General features: G+C 45.5%; 1 protein-coding gene across 4 annotated transcripts; it reads left to right on the top strand.

The window, feature by feature from the left end:
• The first annotated feature begins 1,510 nt into the window (after positions 1–1,510).
• LOC135554312 (transcription activator BRG1-like) lies at positions 1,511–21,044 on the top strand. 4 transcript variants are annotated; one of them, XM_064986548.1, is made up of 31 exons: positions 1,511–1,664; positions 4,898–5,155; positions 5,758–5,893; positions 6,621–7,046; positions 7,293–7,391; positions 7,673–8,229; positions 8,762–8,935; positions 9,033–9,209; positions 9,373–9,420; positions 9,822–9,952; positions 10,164–10,218; positions 10,686–10,949; positions 11,136–11,299; positions 11,570–11,636; positions 11,756–11,866; positions 11,987–12,229; positions 12,333–12,446; positions 12,685–12,792; positions 12,920–13,006; positions 13,127–13,173; positions 13,291–13,457; positions 13,742–13,905; positions 14,099–14,365; positions 14,811–14,888; positions 15,121–15,339; positions 15,455–15,720; positions 16,047–16,152; positions 18,722–18,823; positions 19,074–19,215; positions 19,929–20,065; positions 20,373–21,044. In XM_064986548.1, the coding sequence occupies exons 2-31, from the start codon at positions 4,940–4,942 to the stop codon at positions 20,403–20,405; spliced, it is 4,905 nt and encodes a 1,634-aa protein (XP_064842620.1). In that variant the 5' UTR covers positions 1,511–1,664; positions 4,898–4,939; the 3' UTR covers positions 20,406–21,044. The 4 variants fall into 4 exon arrangements, with proteins under 4 accessions (XP_064842620.1, XP_064842618.1, XP_064842619.1 ...); XM_064986546.1 differs by having other exon boundaries at positions 1,512–1,664; positions 9,370–9,420; XM_064986547.1 differs by having other exon boundaries at positions 1,512–1,664; positions 16,044–16,152.
• Positions 21,045–27,651: the final 6,607 nt, after the last annotated feature.

The raw sequence follows: 27,651 nt of genomic DNA on the forward strand, positions 1-27,651 counted from the left end.
TTCTGTTTATGGTCTGAGTTCCAATAGGAACTAAATCAAAGAGAATAGAACAGTCTTATGTTTGTTTATTGAAATCCATGTGTGTATTCAAAGGTATCTAAATTCTCAAGTAGCCTATCATTTTAATTATTCAATGTTTAATTTAGGCCTATCCAAATAAAACAATGGGCCATCAACTTGAAGCATTGCAATGTAGGCTATCATTTTGGGTACTGGTGTATTGTGGAATAATTGTAGAATTCTATTTGTGTTTTATAACTGTTTTTATTATAGGCCTCCCCTTAAAAAAGACCCTAGCTCACAGGCCTCTAAATATAGCCTCTAAATACATTTGAAACAAAACAGTTGAAGCATATGCAGTGGCTGAGGGAAAAACAGATCTGGCACTAAGAATAGGCTATGGATAGCCAATGAGTCCCAAATAGTCAAGACTATTTCGCTCAAGACAGGTTATAGCCAACACTTAATCAATATTTTGTTTTGTCTGTTATATGTTATGGATAATATAATACCTAATATAAGTTTGCGCTCCCAAATACTGGAAAAAGTGTGATTCATTAGGTTACATGCTCACTACAGTAGCTCCACATGGCTATAAATATACATTATGCAATTATATGTCCATTAAATAACACACATATTTAGATCGTGGAATAGGCCTAGCCTAAATCATGTTTACTTTCTATTTTGCAGCTCAGGAGTTATTCTAGACAAGGCTCTTCTGTGTCTTTATAGTATCATTCCCACACAAGTCATTTGCGGAAGGCCCAAGCCTATACTACGCCACCTACTAAGTGGCGAGCCTGAGCGGCGCAGCGGTCAAACACGGAACCCAAACCGGCTGCGCGCGTGCGCCATCGTGCATAAATTTATTTCGTCCCCCTACACCAAACGCGAGCACGACACGCAGGTTAAAATATCAAAACAAACTCTGAACCAACACTAATTAGTTCAGAGGTTGTTTTTATATTTTAACCTGCGTGTCGTGATCGCGTTTGGTGTAGGGGGACAGGATACATTTATGCACGATAGCGCACGCGCGCAGCCGGTTTGGGTTCGGTGTAGTAAGGCACTACATCTCAGTGCTTGAGGCGTCACGACAGTTCGAATCCAGCTGTGATTGGGGGTCCCATAGGGTGTCGTCCGGGTTTGGCCGTCATTGTAAATAAGAATTTGTTCTTAATTGACTTGCCTAGGGAAAAAAAGAAAAAAGCTTGTGTTGACATTGGCAAATGCTTTTTTGACATTGCACATTTTATTCAGGCAGAAAAATGTATGTAAACGAAGTTCAATTGATTTCATTGTTACTGTCAATGACTACTATCAACAAGGATCCCTCATTATCTTATTTTACTACGTGTAATAATGCTGTTCTATAATAACTTGTACACCCATCCCCCACGTCGACATACTTCGCCCACATTCTTCTCTGCAATGGGGCCTAGACTGGGCATGCGTTGATTTTCTAGTCGTTCATGGGGGATGAACGTGTAGGGGGGGGCGCTCTTGTATCACGGTTGCTGTAGTGAAGGCCGTTCCTTGGCGATACAATCAGACAAGAAGTGGGGGTGGTGAGAGAAAAAAAAGCTAACAGGCTAGGTCGCTCTTTGTTTCTGGCTAGCGTTGGAAATCGAAGGGACCTATCGGCGAAGGGTGATTTCAATGTAAGTCAGATTCAACCGTTGTATTTTTAATACTTCGTCGATGTTATCCTTATTTGGTTTATTGAGACGTAATTTCAGTTTCTAATACCCTTTGCTTATCGTTGGGTTGGAAGGAACGTTAGCATCAAGACCGACATTTATTAGTCTTGTCTGCAGTGCAGACTGGCGTCAGAGTGAAATGAATGAATTGTGTTTTTGGTAAATGTATCTGTCTAGCTAGAGCGGGGGTACGGGATGCAGGTTGGATCAATCAACTGAAAGGATTGTTTAACTTTTACTCTCTTGCTGCATCTCCAAAGTCAGAAAAATAACCCAATTCTCACCATACATTTTGTAACGACAGCATGTTCGGTTAGTAGATCCTATACCAGCTAACGTTAGCTAACTGTCTGGCAGTGTTTCTTTGTTTTTAGTTTTCATTTTATACACATTATGTAGCTAGAAAACAATGTTTGTTAGCACATCACATGACTGAATGGTTTCTGACCTGTGTTGTAAACGGAACTGAGTTACTATACATAGCATAGCTTGGCTAGAAAGCTAGCTAACTACACCACATTAGCTTAGCATCCATTAACTGTTTTTTTTTTACGTTGGTTAGTTAGCGTCTATAACTAAATATTTAGCAAGTAGTTAACGAACGAAGTCTTTGCCCAGTTAGCTACCGTAATTCAATTTCTACGATTACCAACTGCAACCGGCAACTATTGCTCACTAGCTAGCTAAATATCCGTGTTTTACTAAAGCTGGTTAGCTTAAGTCAAGTCGCCGGTAGCAGGGTTTACAGTATCAAGCTACTACTGTCTCACCAAAGAGAATGCATCACTCCTTGGACATAACTTAACATAACAATATCTAGTGAGGAGGAACGACAATAGATTCCACTCTCAATTGTTTAAATAGCTAGCTATAATGTTACTCGTCTCACTAACATGAATGTCATGATGTCGACAACTTTAACCACACATCATGGTTGCTGTTTACCTTTTATGTTGTTTATGCTGTCGGGAGTGTATGGGGGTTCTTTTTATGCATGCAGCTGCTGCTGGGCAGCATCATCTGAATCACCTCGTCTGAGTGTAAGGTTTCCAAACAAGAACTCTCCTCATTCTGTCAATCGCCACACGCTGGGAAAAAATATTTAGTCATTAAAGCATATTTCTCTCCAACTATCTGTGCAATTATTAGTAAAAGTATACAATTTTATAATTTATTTGTGATATGGGTTGTATTATCAAAGGCAGGCACTCTATGTAATCATCTAGAGGTCTTTAGGTGGGCCTGTGCAAACTGAAGATCAACAGAACATTGGTTTCATTCAACAAATCAAATGTTTCACAACGAACAGGTGTAGACTAACTTGCCAGCAATGCAGGGGAAAATATAAAAATAACATGAGGAATAGCCAAAATGCACAATGAGTAACGATAACTTGGCTATACACAGAGGTACCCATACCGAGTCGATGTGCAGAGGTACGAGGGAATTGAGGTAGATAGCTATACATATAGGTAGGGGTAAAGTGACTAGGCAACAGGATAGATAATAAGTAGTAGCAGCAGTGTATATGATGAGTCAGGGTTAGTGCTTAAGGGGGTCGATGCAGAAAGTCTGTGTAGCTATTTGGTTAACTATTTAGCAGTCTTTTGGCTTGGGGGTAGACACTGTTAAGGGTCCTGTTGGTTCCAGCGTTGGTACCGCTTCCCGTGCAGTAGCAGAAAGAACAGTCTATGACATGGGCGACTGGAGTCTGACAATTTCTAGTGTTTTTCCTCTGACCCCGTCTGGTAAAGAGGTCATGGAATTCAGGGAGGTCGGCCCCAGTGATGTACTGTGCCTCACGCACTACCCTATGTAGTGCCTTGCATTTGGATGCCAAGCGATGATGCAGCCTGTCAAGATGCTCTCAATGGTGCAGCAGTATAGCTTATTGAGGATCTGAGGGACCTTGCCAAATCTTTTCAGCCTCCTGTGGGGAATGAGGCATTGTCGTGCCTTCTTCAGGACTGTGTTGGTGTGTGTGTGGACCATGTTCATTCTTTAATGGAGTTGTGCACAGCCATGCAGTCGTGACTGAACCGGGAGTGCAGGAGGGGACTAAGCACGCACCCCTGGGGTGGCCCCATTTCGAGAGTCGGTGTGGTTGATGTGTTTTTGCCTACACTCCTACTTTTGTCTTAAGTTGAGATTGCTTGGGCTAATATCTTGACATAATTGGCCACCTTGTGACTGAAGCAGAAACTGGCTTTCAAATAAGCTAACTCAGGAGATGTGTGAGCTGTGCTTTCAGGTTCTACCAGTCTAGTGTCTTATTTTCTAATCCTACTTGTGTATATTTGTGCCAGCCGTGCATATTAACACAAAACATACTCAAATGACTACAAAGAGGCTATTTTGAGAATTGGTTCTTGTTATTCAGAGCAACTGGTGTATTTTGGGTCAGTTGGGCACATCTGAGAACCCACAGCTCAGAGAACACAAAGTCCATTTGTGGATGATGGCTACATAGAGATCTGGTACGCACTAGGGCTTGGAATTGCCAGGGACCTCACGATATGATATCACAATACTTAGGTGCGATAAAATATTTATTGTGATTCTCATGATTCTATAGAACCGTTTACAGTACATGAAATACTAGCGTTACACAAAGATGCGCGTGACTCTTGGCTGCAGTAAAAATCTGTTGCCATCTGCGCCCATTCAACATAGCCAAGATTTACTTTTGAACCAAAGTAACTTTTTAGGGTTCTCATACACTTACAATTATGTTTTGATTCTTGCTTGAAAGTTGCTAAGATTATATTTGGTTGTCGTCTTTGCAAAATATTTTTTGGGGGATGCATCAATTGTTAGCTAGAATCCTAACGCTCATTGATAAATGCTGTGGCAAAAGCTAGCCAAAGAGCCATTTTACTGGTTGAAGTATTTAAGTATAATGCAGTTGATTTGTGATAATGACACATATTATATTAAGCAGGATATTTATAGGAGCCTTAAAATCAAATTATAATACCATATGTCTGCTGCAGAGTGACAAGAGTCATGAGAAAACAACATGTTTTTTGTTCCGTCATGGAAATTAAATTGCACAAAAAAAGATAATGGAAAACAAGCTATGAAGGTAAACCACTGGAGATTTGGTGCAGGTTCAGCCAACAAACGCAAACAAATATTGCAAGATTGTCAACTACAATTTGGTCAGTATCATCTGTAATTTGTCCTCTCTGCAGAGTGGTGCTTGGTGCTGTCACATTCTCAGACTCAGCTGAGAGATGTCCACCCCAGACCCCCCCATGGGAGGGACGCCTCGGCCGGGCCCCTCCCCAGGACCGGGGCCTTCTCCAGGAGCAATGATGGGCCCCAGCCCTTCCCCGGGCTCTGCTCATAGCATGATGGGACCCAGCCCAGGTCCCCCAGCCTCTGGGCACTCCCACCCACAACAGGGGCCCTCAGTATATCCTCAGGAGAATATGCATCAGATGCACAAAGTAAGACAGAAAACGGGCATATCCTTAAATGTAATGTATGCGGTAACATTTTAGGACGGCTTTTTAAAAATGTATACTAGGCTAGCATTAATCTATCACTAGCCACTTTAAACAATGCTACCTAATATAATGTTTACATACCCTACATTATTCATCTCATATGTATACGTATATACTGTACTCTATCATCTACTGCATCCTTATGTAATACATGTATCACTAGCCACTTTAACTATGCCACTTTGTTTACATACTCATCTCATATGTATATACTGTACTCAATGCCATCTACTGTATCTTGCCTATGCTGCTCTGCACCAACACTCATTCATATCTTTATGTACATATTCTTTATCCCCTTACACTGTGTATAAGAAATTAGTTTTGGAATTGTTAGTTAGATTACTTGTTGGTTATTACTGCATTGTCGGAACTGGAAGCACAAGCATTTCGCTACACTCGCATTAACATCTGCTAACCATGTGTATGTGACAAATAAAATTTGATTTGATATTCTTCCTTTACTGTACATAAGAAATGTATGTGCTATCTAAGTAGGACATGCTTATGTTAATGTATTAATGTGTGTTGTCTTCTCCCAGCCTATGGAAGGCATGCATGAGAAGGGCATGTCTGATGACCCTCGCTATGGACCGATGAAGAGCATGGGCATGAGACCAGGTGGAGGCCACATTGGAATGGGACCCCCTCCTAGCCCCATGGACCAACATTCCCAAGGTACCATACCATGGGGTACTAATTAGATTGGATAGAGGAAACATTGACTCTGTTATTGAAGAAGCTTTACACAAAAGGTCAACTTATTAGCTTTCCATATGCTCTAAATATGGTGCTTATGATTTTAGAGTTAAGCACAATTGTTTTTAAAGCCAATTACCTGAGAAGAGAATGCTAACTCGTGTAGACGCATGTGCACTTGTACTGTGAACTCAACCAGCTAGTTTCTCCTCTTTCACTTCTGTCTTTTGTTGGGTAGCGTGAGCAGCAGACGCTCAGATGGGGGGGGCATGAGGCTTCCCCTTTCAGACTATGCTGGTGGCAGCTGTCTGCTACAAAACTACTCAGTCACCAAGGAAAGAGGGACAGAGGGGCTGTTGAAATACTGTAACACAGGAGAGGGTGTTTTTCTGTTGACTCTTCTACCCTGTATTGACTGGTGCGACAGAGGGCAAGGCTCAGCTGTAATGTGTGCATATCTGTTAGAGACTGATTTGTAAAGTGTTTGTATCGCCAGGCCAGCTCATAATCATAATACCAGTCTGGATTTGTTTAACATTTCTACTGGTCTGTAAGCATCCATTTCGCCACCATTTTCGATGTATCTAGCCATTATTTTAGTCATTCAAATCAGTTTCCCGCTGTTCTCAGTTAAAGGGCCAGTCATGCCCTACCATTACCAGGGAAGATGACTTTTCTGACCTGTGCTGTTGTCTCTCCTCCCCAGGCTACCCCTCTCCACTGGGGGGTTCTGAGCACTCTCCCAGCCCTGTGCCAGCCAACGGCCCTCCCCCCGGCCCCATGATGCCTTCTGGCCAAGGTGTCCCCATGGAGGGAGGTGACCCCCAGGCCATGGGCCAGCAGAACCGCGTTGGGGTTGCAGGGCCGAGTGGTGGTTCTGGGCCAGGCGGTGTTGGGCCAGGTGGACCCACCCCCTTCAACCAAAACCAGCTACACCAGCTTAGGGCCCAGATCATGGCCTACAAGATGCTGTCTCGCAGCCAGCCCCTGCCAGACCACCTGCAAATGGCCGTGCAGGGCAAGAGGCCCATGCCAGGGATGCAGCAGCAGCCAGGGATGCCCAACATGCCCCCTTCCTCTGGGCCTGGAGCGGGGCCTGGACAGCCACCAGCAAACTACAACAGACCTCATGGTGAGGGGGGGAATGTCCAAAGTTATGCTACACAGGCTGTCAATGAGTTTTGCAACCCTATGAATGACACACAAATGTTCTCTCTCTCAAACAAATAAAATGAATAATTTGAATGCTGAACGGGGACCCCTGGTGGTGAAACTTGAACACATGTTCTCAGTTCAGGCACAATTTTCTACGTTAACTAGACTTCAGTAGACATGAATGCCCAGGCAGTGTCTGATCATTTCTAATGTCATCTTGCAGGAATGGTAGGCCCAAACATGCCTCCTCCAGGACCGTCAGGTGTTCCCCCTGGTATGCAGGGCCAGCCCACCAATGGACCCCCTAAACAATGGCCCGAAGGTGAGCCTCAGCTTGACCCCTGGGCAGTGATTCACCTGTGTGGAGAGGGCACTAGTCTGTAGAGTTTTTAGTCCATGTTCTTCTCTTTCCTGTGCTGATAGTTTCACCAGACCTATCACAACGGTAGGCCGTCATTGTAAATAAGAATTTCTTCTTAAATGACTTGCCTAGTTAAATAAAAATTAAACAAGTAATACACACATGTTGAACAGATAATAATTGCACCAAAGCACTCTGTGGGATGGCAGAACTAATAACTATTTCAATGCCATATGTTCTAGGGCCCATGGTGAATGCTGCTGCTCCATCCAGTGCCCCCCAGAAGCTGATTCCCCCTCAGCCCACTGGGAGACCCTCCCCTGCTCCCCCCTCCGTGCCCCCTGCTGCCTCCCCGGTCATGCCCCCCCAGACCCAGTCCCCCGGGCAGCCCCCCCAGCCCCCACCCATGGTGCTGCACCAGAAACAGAACCGCATCACGCCCATCCAGAAGCCCCGTGGCCTGGACCCAGTGGAGATCCTCCAGGAGAGAGAGTACAGGCTGCAGGCTCGTATCACCCACCGTATCCAGGAGCTGGAGCATCTACCAGGGTCTCTGGCCGGAGACCTGCGCACCAAAGCCAACATCGAGCTAAAGGCCCTGAGGCTGCTAAATTTCCAGAGACAGCTGCGTCAGGAGGTAGTGGTGTGTATGCGTCGTGACACGGCCCTGGAGACGGCCCTCAACGCTAAGGCCTACAAGCGCAGCAAGCGGCAGTCCCTCCGTGAGGCCCGCATCACAGAGAAACTGGAGAAGCAACAGAAGATTGAACAGGAGCGCAAACGACGCCAGAAACACCAGGTACACAGGGGTCAGGACTGAAACGGCAGGTACACAGGGGTCGGGCCTGAAACGGCAGGTACACAGAGGGGTCGGGGCTGAGACGCCAGGTACACAGAGGGGTCGGGGCTGAGACGCCAGGTACACAGAGGGGTCGGGGCTGAGACGCCAGGTACACAGAGGGGTCGGGGCTGAGACGCCAGGTACACAGAGGGGGTCGGGGCTGAGACGCCAGGTACACAGAGGGGTCGGGGCTGAGACGCCAGGTACACAGAGGGGTCGGGGCTGAGACGCCAGGTACACAGAGGGGTCCGGGGCTGAGACGCCAGGTACACAGAGGGGTCGGGGCTGAGACGCCAGGTACACAGAGGGGTCGGGGCTGAGACGCCAGGTACACAGAGGGGTCGGGGCTGAGACGCCAGGTACACAGAGGGGTCGGGGCTGAGACGCCAGGTTCCCAACCTGGATGTCAGATGATCCTCACATTCTTGTTAGACCTCCAGTGCTTTGCGTTGTATTGTATAGACACTAATATTCTGAGGTTTTTGTACAGGAATACCTTAACAGCATCCTTCAGCATGCTAAAGACTTCAAGGAGTACCACCGCTCCATCACAGCCAAGCTCCAGAAGGCCACCAAAGCTGTGGCCACGTACCACGCCAACACTGAGCGCGAGCAGAAGAAGGAGAACGAGCGCATTGAGAAGGAGAGAATGAGGAGGCTGATGGTGAGTGATCATACAGCTGCGTGATCGTTTACACAGTCACTATTAAATAGCCATAGATCTACTCTAACACCCGTAGTCAATGTGTGTCCTTCCCTAGGCGGAAGATGAGGAGGGCTACCGTAAGCTGATTGACCAGAAGAAAGACAAGCGCCTGGCCTACCTGCTGCAGCAGACAGACGAGTACGTGGCCAACCTCACCGATCTGGTCAGAGCCCACAAGGCTGATCAGGCCCTCAAGGATAAGAAGAAGAAGAAAAAAAAGAAGAAGAAGAAGGTGAAGAATGAGGCCAAGGACAAATGTTGAAAGTGCATCTTTCTGAAGTTCCATTTGTTGTATTGTGTTACCTTGTGTTTTACTGTGATATGCGGCCCCCTGTGTTTCCGTTGTTGAGCCTGTCATTGCAATATGAGAAACTGATGTTCATGTTCCCTAGAAGCCAGAGAGTGGGGAGGGCCAGCCTCCTGCCCTGGGACCCGACGGAGAGGTGAGTTTCAGATCCCGAGTGAAAGATTTGGTCCGATAAAATCCAGACAATTTCCCACCAAGCTTTTTGACAAAGTCATCTTCTCTACCATCAGTTTGTGAGAACAATATAATGAATGAATGTAAGCCCCATCACTCAACATTTTAACTAATAGGCCCTTTTCATGTCTGGTAATAGGCCCTTTTCATGTCTGGTAATAGGCCCTTTTCATGTCTGGTAATAGGCCATTTGCCCCATGATGTGTTGATAAGAAACTAGAAGGTAGAATTGTTTCCAGGCTCCCTGTTTTTCACAAGGCCACAGGAATACTTGTTTAATTTACCATGAAATGATCATATTGGCAGGTAATATATCACACAGTTTCCAGTCAATTTCTCACTCACTCCCTCTTCCACTCTCAGCCTCTGGATGAGACCAGTCAGATGAGTGACCTGCCTGTGAAGGTGATCCATGTAGATAGTGGGAAGATCCTGACGGGGCTGGAGGCGCCCCGGGCTGGCCAGCTGGACACCTGGCTGGAGATGAACCCTGGGTCAGTAAACTCTTGTTTACCCAGACTGTGGGAATAATGGTGACACGAGAGCCTGAGGAATATGGAATATCATTTTCCTTGGGAAAGGATGAACATTGTACAAATCTAAATGCTCTTCACACGGTTGCTTAGCCATAAGTACATAAACACTGTCATCTCAAAACAATTTCATCAGGCATCACAACTAATCATTTCAACTTTTCTCCTGCAGGTATGAAGTGGCCCCTCGTTCAGACAGCGAGGACAGTGGCTCAGAGGAAGAGGAGGTATGTACCTTGGAGACCACAATGCTCTCCTTAACCCCCACTTTCCCCTTTAATATATGTATATCGTAAACCTCAGGACGCCTTTAAATAAATGTAAGCAGATCGCCGTGGATGAGACCTTGGTGTGGGGTCTGTTCAGAGGCGTACCACTCTTTCCTTGGGCTTTCAGAAACTAGGTCATGGCCAAGTCCAACTAATGTAACCCTTTCTCTGCATTGTGTACAATGAAGCTTATATTAATGTAAATCAAAACATATTGTGCTGTAAATATCTTTACTGAAACAGAGATCTTTTCCAGATGAATTTTAATCCTGACCAGTTCATGGGACAAGCCGTGTTCTAGTTTCCATAAAGCATATTTTATTCCGATTCGATAACGTCTTTTGACTTGACCTTGGCTGAGACAGTTTGAGCCAGGCTGTATGGCGTCTGTATCTGAGTCCATCCTCTTGCTCCGCACCCCTCAGGAGGAAGAGGTGGAGCCCCAGCCCTCCCAGGCTCCCACCGAGGAGAAGAAGAAGATCCCCGACCCCGACACAGAGGACGTGTCCGAGGTCGACGTTCGCTACATCATCGAAGGAGCCAAGCAGGATGTGGATGACGAGTATAACAGTGCCGAGGCGGCGTTCGCCCGAGGCCTGCAGTCTTACTATGCTGTGGCCCACGCCGTCACTGAGACGGTGGACAAACAGTCCACGCTGCTGGTCAACGGGCAGCTCAAGCATTACCAGGTACACAGTCTACCCACGTCACAGTAACATGATTTCCCATACACAATGCATGCTGTAGTGTTTCATTACCTTTCACAATGCTTACAAGAAGTAACGTCTCAAAAAAGAAGAGATGACACATGACCAAAGCCATGCGTACCTGATGACCATGTATAATGAGTGGTTTGTGTCCCTCTCTCCTCTAAGATCAAGGGCTTGGAGTGGCTGGTGTCTCTGTACAACAACAACCTGAATGGGATCCTGGCTGATGAGATGGGTCTGGGCAAGACCATCCAGACCATCGGCCTCATCACCTACCTCATGGAGCACAAGCGTATCAACGGCCCCTTCCTCATCATCGTGCCCCTCTCGTGAGTCCCTCTCCTTTCCTCTAGTTGGTTCTCAGCTCCTTTATGGACCGGAGCTGATGCAGTATTTCTGTTGTTTCAATCGAGATTCTCACCCGTAATTATACGGATACAAGCCCGAAAGGGCTGTTATGGGTATTTTCCACGGTCATAGATATTTTTGTGTTGTGTCAGTGCCTTGTGTTGCGTCAGTGCCTTGTGTTGTGTCAGTGCGACTTGAGGTGGACAGAGAAATTGATAAACATACACTTTATCTCCCATCTTTGTTTTCAGAACTCTGTCCAACTGGGTGTATGAGTTTGATAAGTGGGCTCCAACGGTGGTGAAAGTCTCTTACAAAGTGAGTAGCCCCTTTCAACGCTTGCATAGTAGGTGGTCCGCATGTACATGTGAATATCCTTTGATTATAGTGTTCTGTGGATGTAAAGTTGATGTGTGTTCTACTATGTCTCTGTCCAGGGTTCCCCACAAGCTCGCCGGGCGTTCCTCCCCATCCTACGCAGCGGCAAGTTCAACGTACTGCTCACCACCTACGAGTACATCATCAAAGACAAGCAAGTGCTGGCTAAGGTAGGGACCCACCTCTTCAAATCACCCTGCCACCGCCTTAGAAATGGCCCTAGTCAGACAGGTGAACCTATGGAAACTTCCATTTCATCTTCTCACGCCACTGTACTCTTTCCCTCTCAGCTGCGATGGAAGTACATGATAGTGGACGAGGGCCACCGTATGAAAAACCACCACTGTAAGCTGACTGTGGTTCTGAACACCCACTACCTGGCCCCGCGGCGTCTGCTGCTGACCGGCACCCCGCTGCAGAACAAGCTGCCGGAGCTCTGGGCCCTGCTCAACTTCCTGCTGCCGACCATCTTCAAGTCCTGCACTACCTTTGAGCAGTGGTTCAACGCCCCCTTCGCCATGACCGGAGAGAAGGTGAGTTGGTCAAGGCTCTGGAGAGGGCTGTGGAGAGGGGTGTTTTGGAGACATTGGGGTCATCATGGTTGGACTCTTACCCCCCCCTCTCTCTCAACCCTAGGTGGATCTGAACGAGGAAGAGACCATCCTGATTATCCGTCGTTTGCACAAAGTGCTCCGCCCCTTCCTGCTGCGCAGACTGAAAAAGGAAGTGGAGTCCCAGCTGCCTGAGAAGGTCTGACTCCTGTCAATCACTTGGCTTTCAGTCTCCATAGACACTAAAGATGAATTTACATTTTTACATTTACATTTAAGTCATTTGGCAGACGCTCTTATCCAGAGCGACTTACAAATTGGTGAATTCACCTTATGACTTGAATTATGAATGAATTGATTCTTTTAGTACTTTAAACTCATATCAGTCCAATCAATGCAATGGTTTAACCTGTTCTCTGTGTGTGTGTGTTACCCAGGTGGAGTATGTGATCAAGTGTGACATGTCGGCCCTGCAGAGAGTGCTGTACAGACACATGCAGGCTAAGGGTGTGCTGCTCACCGACGGCTCTGAGAAAGACAAGAAGGTAAGGAGGAGTAGAGAACCCCCTCACTGCTCTCCATACACCCCCTAACAACGGACTGGGGGTCAGTTATATTGGGCTGTGTAGATGGGTACTACAGGATAACTAAGTGCGGAGTGTTGTGTTTCAGGGTAAAGGAGGCACCAAGACCCTGATGAACACCATCATGCAGCTGAGGAAGATCTGTAACCATCCCTACATGTTCCAGCAGATCGAGGTACAGTACAAGGGCCCACCTCAACTCTTCCATGAATTGAGAAGAGATGTTGACTGAGGTGTAAGATTGTGGTTAAAGCTTCTCATTTTAACCGAGTAGTTGTGACTCGTCTGTTCACAGGAGTCCTTCTCTGAGCATTTGGGATTCACTGGAGGCGTAGTGTCTGGGTAAGCAAAGCATCTGCTGACGTTGCATGTTGATGCTCCATGGTGCTGTGGTTGATCTTACTATGTGTGGCGCGTTCCCTCATCCACCCCTCTGTTCTCGTCCCCTGCCTCCTCCAGACCTGACCTGTACCGCGCCGCTGGGAAGTTTGAGCTGCTAGACCGTATCCTGCCCAAGCTGATGGTCACCGACCACAAGGTCCTGCTCTTCTGTCAGATGACTTCCACCATGACCATCATGGAGGACTATTTTGGCTGGCGCAACTTTAAGTACCTGCGTCTGGACGGTGAGAGGCGGGATAGGAGAGTTATTTAGTCTGGTGGCTTGTGCTCGGAAAATTAATTCAAGTCAAATTCCAGAAGTATTTTGTACTATGAGAAAAACAGTACTATGTGTAGGATTTGTTTTGTACTTACAGTATGCAGTTTACTAGAACACAATAGCTCAACATTGTGGTGTGGGCTAGCCTGATGTACGATCACAAGCTGAGCTCATGTTATTTGCATATCCCTCCGGCTGTTGTTTCCTGTGGAAACTGGTAACTATCACCATTGGTCTTTGTCTCCATAGGAACCACTAAGGCTGAGGATCGTGGGATGCTTTTGAAGACCTTCAATGACCCCGCCTCTCAGTACTTTGTGTTCCTGCTCAGCACCAGGGCCGGCGGGCTGGGCCTCAACCTTCAGTCTGCTGACACTGTGGTCATCTTTGACTCCGACTGGAACCCACATCAGGTTCAGCTCATTACCCTCTACTGCAGTATTATGCTCTAGGAATCTCACTGGAGTTATTGATATATATTTAGAAAACAGCTAGGATTAGTGGCTATTGAGGTGATTTTGTGAGGTAACAGCCAACTCCCATGTCCTGCCCTCCCCCTAACTCTGATCACTCACCCCTCTCTTTCTCTCTCCCTCCCCTGTACAGGATCTGCAGGCCCAGGACAGAGCCCACCGTATCGGGCAGCGGAACGAGGTGCGTGTGTTACGTCTCTGCACCGTTCAAAGTGTAGAGGAGAAGATCCTGGCGGCGGCCAAGTACAAGCTGAACGTGGACCAGAAGGTCATCCAGGCCGGCATGTTTGACCAGAAGTCGTCGAGTCACGAGCGACGTGCCTTCCTGCAGGCCATCCTGGAGCATGAGGAACAGGACGAGGTCGGGGCCCCGGGGGGCTGGCGCGCTGGGGGGGCGTTGGTGGGTGTGATCATGACCGTCCACCACACTACCCAACCACCCACACGCCTCCCTACCATTTAACCTTTCTTTACTTTTCTCTCCTCCTCTCTACCTTCTGGATTTAGGGGCTGTTCCTTTTTTTAGGTTTGGTTTACCCTCTTCTCCTCTTCCTGCGTTTTCTTAAAATGTTTACTTTTTATTTATTTAATGAAGCTCTTTTTCAATAACATAGTAGCCGTCCTAGCTGGAAGTCTGTTCTATCTATACAGTTAGTAGGAGCAGTGGTTTCCTGGTAGACATATGCATCACACCTATTGTAGGATATTTACTCCAATACATCACGTGCTACATGTTATAATGCACTTTATATGATACTAACAAAACTGATAAGCATTCAAGAATTCTAGTTCAGAGACTGAGGCACCACTAACAGCCCTGTGTTCACCCTTTCTATTGTCTACAGGAGGAGGATGAGGTGCCTGATGATGAGACCGTCAACCAGATGATTGCCAGGAGCGAGGAGGAGTTTGACCAGTTCATGGTCAGTCCCATAGTTCTTCAGGATTTACAGTAATGTAGTCTGAGTCTTTCTTGAGGCAACTGGAGGCTTCACGGTCAACCTCTAGACTGAAGACTGCCCTGTTGGAGGCTTTGACACAACCTCAAGTCTGATAAAATGACATCCATGCATAGACTTAAGATGGAAATATACCATTCTTCACCTGTTTTTCCCTCCTCTTTTCTAACAATGTACCTCCCCCTCTCCCCTCCAGCGTATGGACCTGGACCGGCGCCGCGAGGACGCCCGCAACCCCAAGAGAAAGCCCCGTCTGATGGAGGATGACGAGCTGCCCACCTGGATCCTAAAGGATGATGCCGAGGTGGAGAGGCTCACCTGTGAGGAGGAGGAGGAGAAGATGTTTGGTCGCGGCTCTCGCCAGCGCAAGGAGGTGGACTACAGCGACTCACTCACAGAGAAGCAGTGGCTCAAGGTCGACTATCCAGCTGTTGTAGTTGAAAAAGCTTTTAGCTAATAATTGAAAATCCTATAACTGAGATCTATGGTCTGTGACCCGCAATGCTGATGTGTGGTTCCCCCTCCAACAGGCCATAGAGGACGGTAATCTGGAGGACCTCGAGGAGGAGGTGCGTCACAAGAAGACGACCCGGAAGCGCAAGCGAGACCGCGACGACATGCCCGGCCCGGCCACACCCAGCTCCAGTGGCGGTGGTCGCAGCCGTGACAAGGACGAGGAGGTCAAGAAGGCCAAGAAACGCGGGCGCCCTCCGGCTGAAAAACTGTCCCCTAACCCCCCATCCCTCACCAAGAAGATGAAGAAGGTGGTGGACACTGTCATCAAGTACAAGGACGGGTGAGTTGGTGAGCTCCTGTCTGGATGACAACTCAGTGAAGGTCCTGATTATACCCTGATGAAGACAGCTTGGCTGTCGAAACGTTGGTAATTACATTTTTGCATCTGAGCTCCTAGAGTGTGCGGCTCTCGTTCGATTTTCAAGTTTTCTACTCCGCTAGCCAGCACCTCCTCTAAATAGGTGTGCGTTTCTTTTTCTTCTAGATAACTCAGTGAAGGTCAGCACATGACAACAAACGCAACATAATTTGTCATGTGATGGTCAGAGCAGAGCATGTTGAGGTGGACTAATCCCGGAGTTTCCCTGTTCTCCTATTTCACAGCAGCAATGGGCGCCAGCTGAGTGAAGTCTTCATCCAGCTGCCCTCTCGCAAGGAGCTGCCTGAGTACTACGAGCTCATCCGCAAGCCTGTCGACTTCAGGAAGATTAAGGTACGGCACTAACCCTTTAATATCGGTTATAAGACTAAATCAAATCAAACTTTGTCACATGCGCCTAATACAACCGTGAAATGCTTACTTTACAAGCCCTTACTAACCAACAGTGCAGTTCAAGAAGAGTTAAAAAAATATTTACCAATTAAACTAAAGTAAAAAAGAATAAAATATGACAAATCAAGGCTATATACAGGGGGTACCGAGTCAGTATGCAGGGGTACATGTTAGTTGTTGAGGTAATTTATACATGTATGTACGGGTGAAGTGACTATGCATAGATAATAAACAGTGAGTAGCAGCAGTGTACAAAACAAATGGATGTATATAGTCCAGTGGCCATTAGATGAATTGTTTAGCAGTCTTATGGCTTGGGGTAGAAGCTGTTAAGGAGCCTTTTTGTCCTAAACTTGTCGCTCTGGTACCGCTTGCCATGTGGTAGCAGAGAAAACAGTCTATGACTTGGGTGACTGTTGTCTCTGACAATTGTATGGGCTTTCCTCTGACACCACCTATTATAGGTCCTGTATGGCAGGAAGCTTGGTCCACTGATGTACTGGGCCGTACGTACTACCCTTTGTAGCGCCTTAAAGTCAGATGCCGAGCAGTTGCCATACCAGGCGGGGATACAACCCGTCAGGATGCTCTCGACGGTGCAGCTGTATTACTTTTTGAGGATCTGGGGACCCATGCCAAACCTTTTCAGTCTCCTGAGGGGGACAAGGTTTTGTCGTGGTCTCTTCACGACTGTCTTGGTATGTTTGGACCATGATAGTTCATTGATGACGTGGACACCAAGGACCATGAAACTCTCGACTCGCTCCACCACAGCCCCGTCGTTGTTAATGAGGGGCTGTTCAGCCCGCCTTTTCCTGTAGTCCACGATCAGCTCCTTTGTCTTGCTCACGTTGAGGGGGAGGTTGTTGTCCTGGCACCACACTGCCAGTTCTCTGACCTCCCTGTTGGCTGTCTCATCGTTGTCGGTGATCAGGCCAACCACTGTTGTCGTCAGGAAACTTAATGATGGTGTCGGAGTCGTAGGTGAACAGGGAGGACAGGAGGGGATGAAGTACACACCCCGGAGGGGCCCCAGTGTTGAGGATCAGCCTGGCAGATGTATTGTTGCCTACTCTTACTACCTGGAGGCGGCCCGTCAGGAAGTCCAGGATCCAGTTGCAGAGGGAGGTGTTTAATCCCTGGGTCCTTAGCTTAGTGATGAGCTTCATGGGCTCTATGGTGTTGAACACTGAACTGTAGTCAATGAACAGCATTCTCACATAGGTGTTCCCTTTGTTCAGCTTGGTAGCACTTCATGTCTACCGACGTGAGTGCTACGGGGCGGTAATCATTTAGGCAGGTTACCTTCGCTTCCTTGGGCACAGGGACTATGGTGGTCTGCTTGAAACGTAGGTATTACGGGCTCGGTTAGGGAGATGTTGAAAATGTCAGTGAAGACACTTGACAGATCCTGGTAATCCGTCTGGCCCCGTGGCTTGTGAATGTTGACCTGTTTAAAGGTCTTACTCACATCAGCTACCGAGAGTGTTATCACACAGTCATCCAGAACAGCTGGTGCTCTCGTGCATGCTTCAGTATTGCTTGCCTCGAAGCAAACATGAAAGGCATTTAGCTCGTCTAGTAGGCTCGTGTCACTGGGCATCTCGCGTCTAGATTTCCCTTTATAGTCCATAATAGTTTTCAAGCCCTGCCACATCCGACGAGCCTCAGAGCCGGTGTAGTAGGATTCAATCTTAATCCTGTATTGACGCTTTGCTTGTTTGATGGTTCGTCTGAGGGCATAGCAGGATTTCTTATAAGCGTCCGGATTAGTGTCCCGCTCCTTGAAAGCGGCAGCTCTAGCCTTTAGCTCGATGCGGATGTTGCCTGTAATCCATGGCTTCTGGTCACTGTGGGGACGACGTCGTCGATGCACTTATTCATGAAGCCGACGAATGAGGTTGTATACTCCTCAATGCCATTGGATGAATCTCGGGAACATATTCCACTCTGTGCTAGCGAAATAGTCCTGTAGCGTGAGTCACTGGTACTTCCTGCTTTAGTTTTCACTTGTAAGCAGGAATTGGGAGGATTGAATTATGGTAGAATTTGCCAAATGGAGGGCGGGGGAGAGCTTTGTATGAATCTCTGTGTGTGTAGTAAAGGCGGTCTAGATTTTTTTTTTTCTAGTTGCACATGTGACATGCTGGAAAAAATGTGGTAAACCTGATTTTAAGTTTTCTTCTGGCATTATAGAGTAGGGTTGATTGCGGTCTTAAGTGCCGGCATCTGTCTGTGGTGGCAAATAGACGGCTCCGAATAATGAGGATAGTGTGGTCTACAGCTTATCATAAGGTGATCTACCTCAGGCGAGCAATACTTCGAGACTTCTTTAATATTAGACATCGCAGGAATCGGCTAGGGAATCACATTCAGTAAAACAGTCCTTATGGGAGGTTAGGGGACTGACAAGTCACATCTAGCTGTCGAGTTCTGATCTTCTCAGTCCTGTGTTGTTCTCTACTGGTCTGATGACTATTCTGATGTCCTCTCCTCTGTTCCTCTCCAGGAGAGGATCCGCAGCCATAAGTACCGCAGCCTGAATGACCTGGAGAAGGATGTGATGCTGCTGTGTAGTAACGCTCAGACCTTCAACCTGGAGGGCTCTCTGGTGAGTGTCTGGCGACAGGGAGCGAGTGAGGGGGGGCTGACCGTTGTTGGGCATGATAAGACAACGCTGTGGGGGTGCCTGGATATGGAGGGCCTGTTTCAGCCCAATGTATTACAGATCCGAGGAGACTTGTCACAACCTTTATGGTGAATTGAATGGAATCTCTCATACTCTGAAGAAATGTCACAGTAGCCTGTTACCCTGCTGGTGACATCTTCTATATTTCTCTGTGGCATCTCTCACCACCCAGATCTATGAGGACTCCATCGTACTGCAGTCAGTCTTCACCAGTGTCAGGCAGAAGATTGAAAAGGAGAAGGAGGAGGAGAGTGAGGGAGAGGACAGTGAGGAGGAAGAAGAGGAGGAGGTGGACGAAGGCTCTGAGTCTGAATGTGAGTGTTACAGTATTTACATGTGTTTTTTTATTTAACCAGGAAGGGCTCATTGAGATTAAAATCTCTTTTTCAAGAGCGCCCTGGCCAAGATAGGCAGCACCAAGTCATTACAAAAAAATTACACAGACATCCAGTAAAAACCATTGAATTCACACAAGTATAAAACTGCAAATTAAAAACATTGACCGGGCAGGGAATCAGCCTCAAAATCCTTAATCAGTGATTTAAAAACACCAATCGGGGCAAGTTCTTCCAGTTTAAAAGCATATGCACTTAGTGTCATAGTCCATTGTTAAAAGGGCAATCTGCCGCTCAAACAACAACGCGTTCCACCCTCCTCCCACCAGTGTCTGGTAAATAGCTGACTGGTGGGGCTGTTGAAACCACTCTCAAATTCATAGACTGAGCTATGAATGCATAATTATAGTTTTAACCATGTTTTGAGGCTGTACAGTGTTTGTTTACAATTACATTGTTTACAAAGGAGTAAAACAAGTTTATATTTTTGATTCTGGTGGAATGTGCCAATTTAACTCAGCTCATGAGGCATTTAGAACTTATATTCTTCAAGAATCAATGGGTGTAAATCATTAATTTGAAAGTCCAAAAATAGATGTTGCAATCAGGGATTGCCCCTTTAAACTATTTAATCATTTGTTGAACTTTTGAAGAATTGTAAGCTCATGGATTTGTGTCCATGCCTCTTTCAGCTCGTTCAGTGAAGGTGAAGATTAAGCTGGGGAGGAAGGAGAAGGAGGGCAGAGGGAAGGGCCAGCGCCGGAGGGGCCGTGGCTCCCGGGCCAAACCTGTAGTGAGCGACGACGACAGCGAGGAGGAACAGGAGGAAGTAAGACACATGCACAATACATCGAGGCACTACTTAACTGTCAATTTAAGCTTCCATTCGAAGCTGTCTACTGTCCTGACTGAAGTTGACCTCTTCTAAGCTCTTTGCACTGAAGGCTGTCTAGCAACACTGATTAACTTGTGTAACTCAAATCAGCAGTATTTTATTTGAATTGTCTTTAACACTTACGTTTTTTGTTTTCAGTAATGTTTTCTTAAACGTCTACAGTCGACTAGGCTGGTGATCAATAAGCTATGTTTTATTGGGTTGAAGGATTAAGTGTTTTTTCTTCGGGCTTCTGTTTCAGGCGGGTTCAGCCAGCGGCAGTGAAGAGAACTGAACTGAACCACTTCTGTTCTGTGAGGACCAACGGCCCACTGAGACCCTCGACTGGAACTTATATATTTTACCTAGATTCTATAACAGGGAGACAAGCCAGTGGAGAGGGGCCTAGTTTTAGCTAGATGAGCTGATTTTTAGTGAGACAAATGTATTCCATAATTAAAATACACCATCAATTAAAAAAATTAAAAAATGATAGCAAAAAAAACAACACTTACATATTTAAGCAATCCTGGTATGAATAGCTGGACTGTATGTCTTTTTGCCTTGTTGTTTTCTCCTGAAAGTGATTTAAGGTGGACAGGGTTAGATTAGCAGATTGTGGACCACAGGGAGAGAGTGCTGACTTTTTTAAGTGAGTTTGTTTTGTCGTTTTGTTTCCTTTGAGATGGAGCTGTGTGACCGGAGTCGCTGTGGTTTCTAAGTCCCTTGAATGCATGTCGTTTGGTCTGTGGAAATGCACCTGGGTGTGTCGTTCTATTATATTTCTGTTTAATTTAAGAATACAAGTGAGATAAACGGTACGTTCCCCCTTAGGCCTTCCTCCGGCTACAAGTGAGAAGGGAAGGGCGGGACTCTGTCTCACGTCTGTGTCACTGGATTCCAAAAAGTACAATAAAGGCGTCTCGTAATTAAACTTTTCTCTCTGCTGTTGTCTTTATTCAGGTTATGCACTACACATGATTGATTGCTGTATCCTAAATGTGCTGAATAGAATGAACTATTAAGGCATCTTTGACAAATTGTAGTTATCTTGTATGTTCACTAGATGGCCCTCTCACCTTAACCAGATACCAGTACTCTGGATGAAAAGCCATGGTTTGAAGGTTTAGGTGTTTTGTTGATGTTTAGGTTTAAGAGTCTGAACTGTAAACATGCTGACCACTAAATGAATGCTAGTTTGGTATGATAATTTATATAATTCAGTTTAAGTATTTTAGGCCAGAGTGCTTTTTAAAGGCCTGTAGCACTCACACAGTTGTATTTCAAACAGTATTACTCTGGGCATGTGTGAGAACCTGCCACGGCTTCCATGCCTCTGATCTCAGATACACACCAGTTTCTTCTTCCTCAGGTCACTCATTGACCCTGCTGTTTTTTCCCCTCCCCCTCACACTGCTTAGTTCCAGCCATGGGCTGGAAAATACTTTTTTTGTGTGTGTGTGGAAAGTCGTTTTTCAGTGGAACGTTTTTGAATGGATCTGCTGTAGAGTCTGTTCTCTCCTCAAATGGTTTGTCGACTCGCTTCAAGTGACTCTGAAGAGCTACTGTCACCACAAACATGATGCCAGGGATTCTGACTGCGCTGAGATCAACCTCTGACTAGCCTTATTATCCTAAGGGTTAACATGTCCAGTTTATTTTTTTATTTTTTTTACTTTGTCATTTATCAAAAATACATTCCAATAAGAAAGCTTATTTGCTAGGAAGGATGATGGTCGGGAGTGGTGAAGATGAGGTGAAATCTGAGGAGATATGGATGATGGACAAGAATGTGAGTGTTGAAACCAGGAGAACAGATCAGTGTACAAGATTTACAGCTGGCGCACCACCACTGCTCTGTAGGCAGGCAGAGGATACAGGTCTGTTATGAACAAGGGGTGTGTCATTGATGTGAGCTGTCTTGAGGGGTTGAGTGGAGGGCAAGGCGGAGGGGTTGCAACCAGTGGTTATATGTTTCAACATGTATCTGCGCAAGTTGTCTCACATTGTCATATCTCCAAGATTCGTGGCATACGAGAGGAAGCTGGATAGCAAGGTTCCAACAGAAGTGACCTTGAGTGTCGGACACAATCTCTCATTTGAGGACAATGTAGTTATTTTAATATACACTGCTCAAAAAAATAAAGGAAACACTAAAATAACACATCCTAGATCTGAATGAATGAAATATTATTAAATCCTTTTTTCTTTACATAGTTGAATGTGCTGACAACAAAATCACACAAAAATGATCAATGGAAATCAAATTTATCAACCCATGGAGGTCTGGATTTGGAGTCACACTCAAAATTAGTGGAAAACCACACTACAGGCTGATCCAACTTTGATGTAATGTCCTTAAAACAAGTCAAAATGAGGCTCAGTGGTGTGTATGGCCTCCATGTGCCTGTATGACATCCCTACAACGCCTGGGCATGCTCCTGATGAGGTGGCGGATGGTCTCCTGAGGGATCTCCTCCCAGACCTGGACTAAAGCATCCGCCAACTCCTAGACAGTCTGTGGTGCAACGTGACGTTGGTGGATGGAGCGAGACAGGATGTCCCAGATGTGCTCAATTGGATTCAGGTCTGGGGAACGGGCGGGCCAGTCCATAGCATCAATGCCTTCCTCTTGCAGGAACTGCTGACACACTCCAGCCACATGAGGTCTAGCATTGTCTTGCATTAGCAGGAACCCAGGGCCAACCGCACCAGCATATGGTCTCACAAAGGGTCTGAGGATCTCATCTCGGTACCTAATGGCAGTCAGGCTACCTCTGGGGAGCACATGGAGGGCTGTGCGGCCCCCCAAAGAAATGCCACCCCACACCATGACTGACCCACCGTTAAACCGGTCATGCTGGAGGATGTTACAGGCAGCAGAACGTTCTCCACGGCATCTCCAGACTGTCACGTCTGTCACATGTGCTCAGTGTGAATCTGCTTTCATCTGTGAAGAGCACAGTGCGCCAGTGGCGAATTTGCCAATCTTGGTGTTCTCTGGCAAATGAAAAATGTCCTGCACGGTGTTGGGCTGTAAGCACAACCCCCACCTGTTGATGTCGGGCCCTCATACCACCCTCATGGAGTCTGTTTCTGACCATTTGAGCAGACACATGCACATTTGTGGCCTGCTGGAGGTCATTTTGCAGGGCTCTATCAGTGCTCCTCCTGCTCCTCCTTGCACAAAGGCGGAGGTAGCGGTCCTGCTGCTGGGTTGTTGCCCTCCTACGGCCTCCTCCACGTCTCCTGATGTACTGGCCTGTGTCCTGGTAGCGCCTCCATGCTCTGGACACTACGCTGACAGACACAGCAAACCTTCTTGCCACAGCTCGCATTGATGTCCCATCCTGGATGAGCTGCACTACCTGTGCCACTTGTGTGGGTTGTAGACTCCGTCTCATGCTACCACTAGAGTGAAAGCACCGCCAGCATTCAAAAGTGGCCAAAACATCAACCAGGAAGCATAGGAATTGAGAAGTGGTCTGGTCACCACCTGTAGAACCACTCCTTTATTGGGTGTGTCTTGCTAAATGCCTATAATTTCCACTTGTTGTCTATTCCATTTGCACAACAGCATGTGAAATTTATTGTCAATCAGTGTTGCTTCCTAAGTGGACAGTTTGATTTCACAGAAGTGTGATTGACTTGGAGTTACATTGTGTTGTTTAAGTGTTCCCTTTATTTTTTTGAGCAGTGTATATTCAGTATCCACCCAAAGTATGACTTATCTCTGCCTTATCCAATTGTCCAAAGCCAAAACGCTGTAAAACAATTCTAAAAGTGATATGCTTCCCTCCCATTAGAAATAAAACTATGCTTTTGTATTGAGATAATAAAGCCATGTGTTTTCTGGAGTTTGACAGTTAAGTCTTGGGAAATAAATAATGGCAGTCCTTCCAGTTGGTTGGTGATGGATTGCCCTGTAGTCTACAGGCTGATGTTTGCTAGGTGAAGGCCTCCATGTGAAACATCAAACTAGGCTACACGCCAAGAATCTTGTGCTTTCCTCATTTTAACTTTATAATACATCTAGTGCAAGGCACCCGATGTCTACGCAGCATATGCTTTCCAGGTCTGTCAGGATGGATTACTGGGCCAACAGGCTCTACTGCAATTGGAGGAACCTGATCTGACTCTCATGTCTCCTCTCTTGTGAGGGAGAAACGACTCTCATTCCCAGCCAACCCACTGGACACAAACTGGTTGAATCAACGTTGTTCAAATGTAATTTGTCAACGTGTTGTGATGTGGAATCTGCATGGAAAATACATTGGATTTGAAAAAAGTCATCAATGTAAACTGTTGTTTTGAGGGTGAAATTTCAAGTACAGGATTATGTTATCATGGTAACCAAATTCCAACATAGATGAAATGTGTATGAAATATGTAGAATACCTTTAAAACAATGTCAGATTTTCAAAGTTATAGCCACTATCAGAAGAAAAAAAACAGGCTGGACAGAACCCCTTCCGTCTACAGTTACCCTTTGGTCTCCCATCCAGGGTTTTAACCAAGCCCAGCCCTGCTTCATTCCAAACAAAAACTGACTACTACCAATGTGCTATCATAGGAATGATTGTTGAGGGATCTTCACCTGAAAAATGAAATACACTGAACAGAAATAAAAACGCAACATGGCAACAATTTCAAATATTTTACTGCGTTACAGTTCATATAAGTAAATCAGTCAATTTAATTAAATAAATGAGGCCCTAATCTATGGATTTCACATGACTGGAAATACAGATCTGCATCTGTTGGTCACAGATACCTTAAAATAAAGTAGGCGTGTGGATCAGAAAACCAGTCAGTATCTGGTGTGACCACCATTTGCCTCATGCAGCGCGACACATTTCATTGGCATTGAGTTGATCAGGCTGTTGATTATGGCCTGTGTAATGTTGTCCCACTCCTCTTCAATGGCTATGCAACATTTTAGAGTGGCCTTTTATTGTCCCCAGCACAATGTGGACCTGTGTAATGATCATGTTGTTCAATCAGCTTCTTGGTATGCTACAACTGTCAGGTGGATGGATTATCTTGGCAAAGGAGAAATGATCACTAACAGGGATGTAAACAAATTTGTGCACAAAATTTGAGAGAAATACGCTTTTTTGTGTGAATGGAAAATATCTGGGATCTTTTATTTCAGCTCATGAAACATGGGACCAACACTTCACATGTTGCATTTATGTTTTTATTCAGCCTAGATTCACTATTGCTAACAAAATCATTCCAAAAGGTAGGTTTAACCGAGCAAATGAAATGTGACCATACTTTATCACTCATATTCTCCTGAGTAGCGCAGCTGTCTAAGGCACTGCATCTCAGTGCTAAAGACATCACAACAGACACCCTGGTTTGAATCCAGGCTGTATCACAGCCCGGCTGTGATTGGGAGTCCCATAGGACGGCACACAATTGGTGTGACTGGTGTAGGCCGTCATTATAAATAAGAATTTGTTCTCAACTGACTTGCCTAGTTAAATACAAAATTTGATGCATTGATGCTATTTAGGCTTATATAGCATTTGCGATGTTATCAACATTCAAATATCAAAATTTGAAGGAGAAATATATTTTTCTTGTATAGCTCCATCTGTGCCACTGGTTTAGTTTGTCTTTATTTCCAGTTTGTCTGCAAATGAATAATTGATATGTTGGATTCACATCTCCATCTTAACCAAAAATTGAAGGTAAAGAATAGGACTAAATCAAATCAAACTTTATTTAAAGTGCGTTTACAGTTTGATTTTATTTAGTCCTATTCATTAACTTAGATTTTTGTTTGGAATGTCCGCCAGATCATAGGATGTTCTCTTGATACAATACGTATGTGAATTTGACCATTTCCCTGCCAAACATTCAAAATGTAACAAATACATTTTGTGTGTAAGGGAAAATGTATGGAGTAAAAAGTACATAATTTTCTTCAGGAATGTAGTGAAGTAAAAGTTGTCAAAAACATAAATAGTAAAGTACAGATACCCCCAAAAAGGATTTAAGAAGTTCTTTAAAGTATTTCTTCTTTAGTACTTTACACCACTGTTGTCCTCGTTGTTTACATAGGCTGCAGTGGGAGGGACTGCAAATGGTGAGATGCTGTAGGGGGCGGAGAGATGGGTTCGTTGGCGGTGGGGATGGTGCACTTTCTGGTTTCAGGTGAAAATAGGATGGAGTGATACAGTATGCTCACCTTACCTCCACTCTGAATTAATGGCTTTGTTCCTGCTCTTTAAGGACTGTGTTTATAGGAAACTGAATAGATGATATCTGAAGAATGCTTTTCCCTGCAATGAGACATATCTGCTCAATCAGCATTCCAATAGCAGGAGCAGCGAGGGCAGCACAATTAGTGACAGTCTCATTAGGCACTTCTGTGGTTCTCCTTTGCACAGTTTCAGAAGCTTTCATGCCCCATGGCGGGCTATTCAAGGGCCGGTCACTGAGAGGACCCACTCTCACCAGAGGGCAGAGAGTTGGGTGACTGTCAACTCCTATTAATGGTCTCAAATATTAGGTTAGCTTTCTCCGAATCCATGTGAAGGAAATACATCTCAATCCTGGAGTAAAAACCAATTAGCAATGATTATTTTGTAAGGTATTGTAACATGAAATTGAATTGTTACTCTTTCATCTTGATGTAGTGTAGTATGATCCATATGTCTGACATAATCTTGATTACATCTGTGTTACCACTCCCTGTTACTAAATAAAAACACCATTGCTTCAGAAGGAGAGGGTATTAGCTATATAATTTGCTGTCATCATCAAAGCCTTGGCTTCTCCTGCCATCTTATTTCCAGCTACAGCGTGTAGCTAGATCCTCAACTCTGATGTGAAGCCACTATTAGATTACAGTTTTTAGCTTGTTCTATTTGGTCCGAAATAGGATAGGGAGCTGTAGTCAGTTACTGGTTGACAGAGGCATGGCAGGATGTCATACTAATACTGGTTGGTGCCGCAGACCCATGAGAACTAGAGCAGTTTGACTTCTTGTTTAGCTATTATTTGTGTTGTCACACGTTGCTGCTCTGACCATGAGGGAAAAGCACAGTCGTTTAGCTGTGGCATTTTTGTGTTTTGTATAAGAGATGATGCTTCATTGTACACTGATGGACATTGGATAGATCAATATTAAAAATAGATAGAGCAAGTACAAACTCGAAGAGAATTAGTCCTCAAGGCCATCATGATAGATCTGATCACATGTTCTGTGCTTATTGTTTGGTTCACAAACATCCTATTTATTTTTCTTCTCTCCCCAAACTCAGTGCTGTTGTATTTCATAGGCTGTTGGGGTTCCTCGATGTTGTCCCTATGTCATTTTCTGTTTGTGTCTGGATTGAGCTGAGTCATGAAAATTGTACAGTTTTATCAAAATGTCACAAGATAGGTTCTACATATCACAGTAAAACTTTCACTATTAAGAATCACCTTTATAGTTACCACTATTACCAACTCCACGGAAAAACAAGCAAATATGTTTTGACCAAAACTTCAAACAATATTTATCTATTGTTTTGACCAGGGAGATC

Source organism: Oncorhynchus masou, chromosome 14 (assembly GCF_036934945.1).
Source record: "Oncorhynchus masou masou isolate Uvic2021 chromosome 14, UVic_Omas_1.1, whole genome shotgun sequence".
Classification (NCBI taxonomy): Eukaryota; Metazoa; Chordata; class Actinopteri; order Salmoniformes; family Salmonidae; genus Oncorhynchus; species Oncorhynchus masou.

Coding starts and splice junctions, on each gene's coding strand:
- LOC135554312 (XM_064986545.1), top strand. CDS start 4,940: ATGTCCACCCCAGACCCCCCCATGGGAGGGACGCCTCGGCCGGGCCCC. Junction 7,392..7,672: donor CCCTAAACAATGGCCCGAAG/GTGAGCCTCAGC, acceptor CATATGTTCTAG/GGCCCATGGTGAATGCTGCT. Junction 15,721..16,043: donor GTCATCAAGTACAAGGACGG/GTGAGTTGGTGA, acceptor CCTATTTCACAG/CAGCAATGGGCGCCAGCTGA.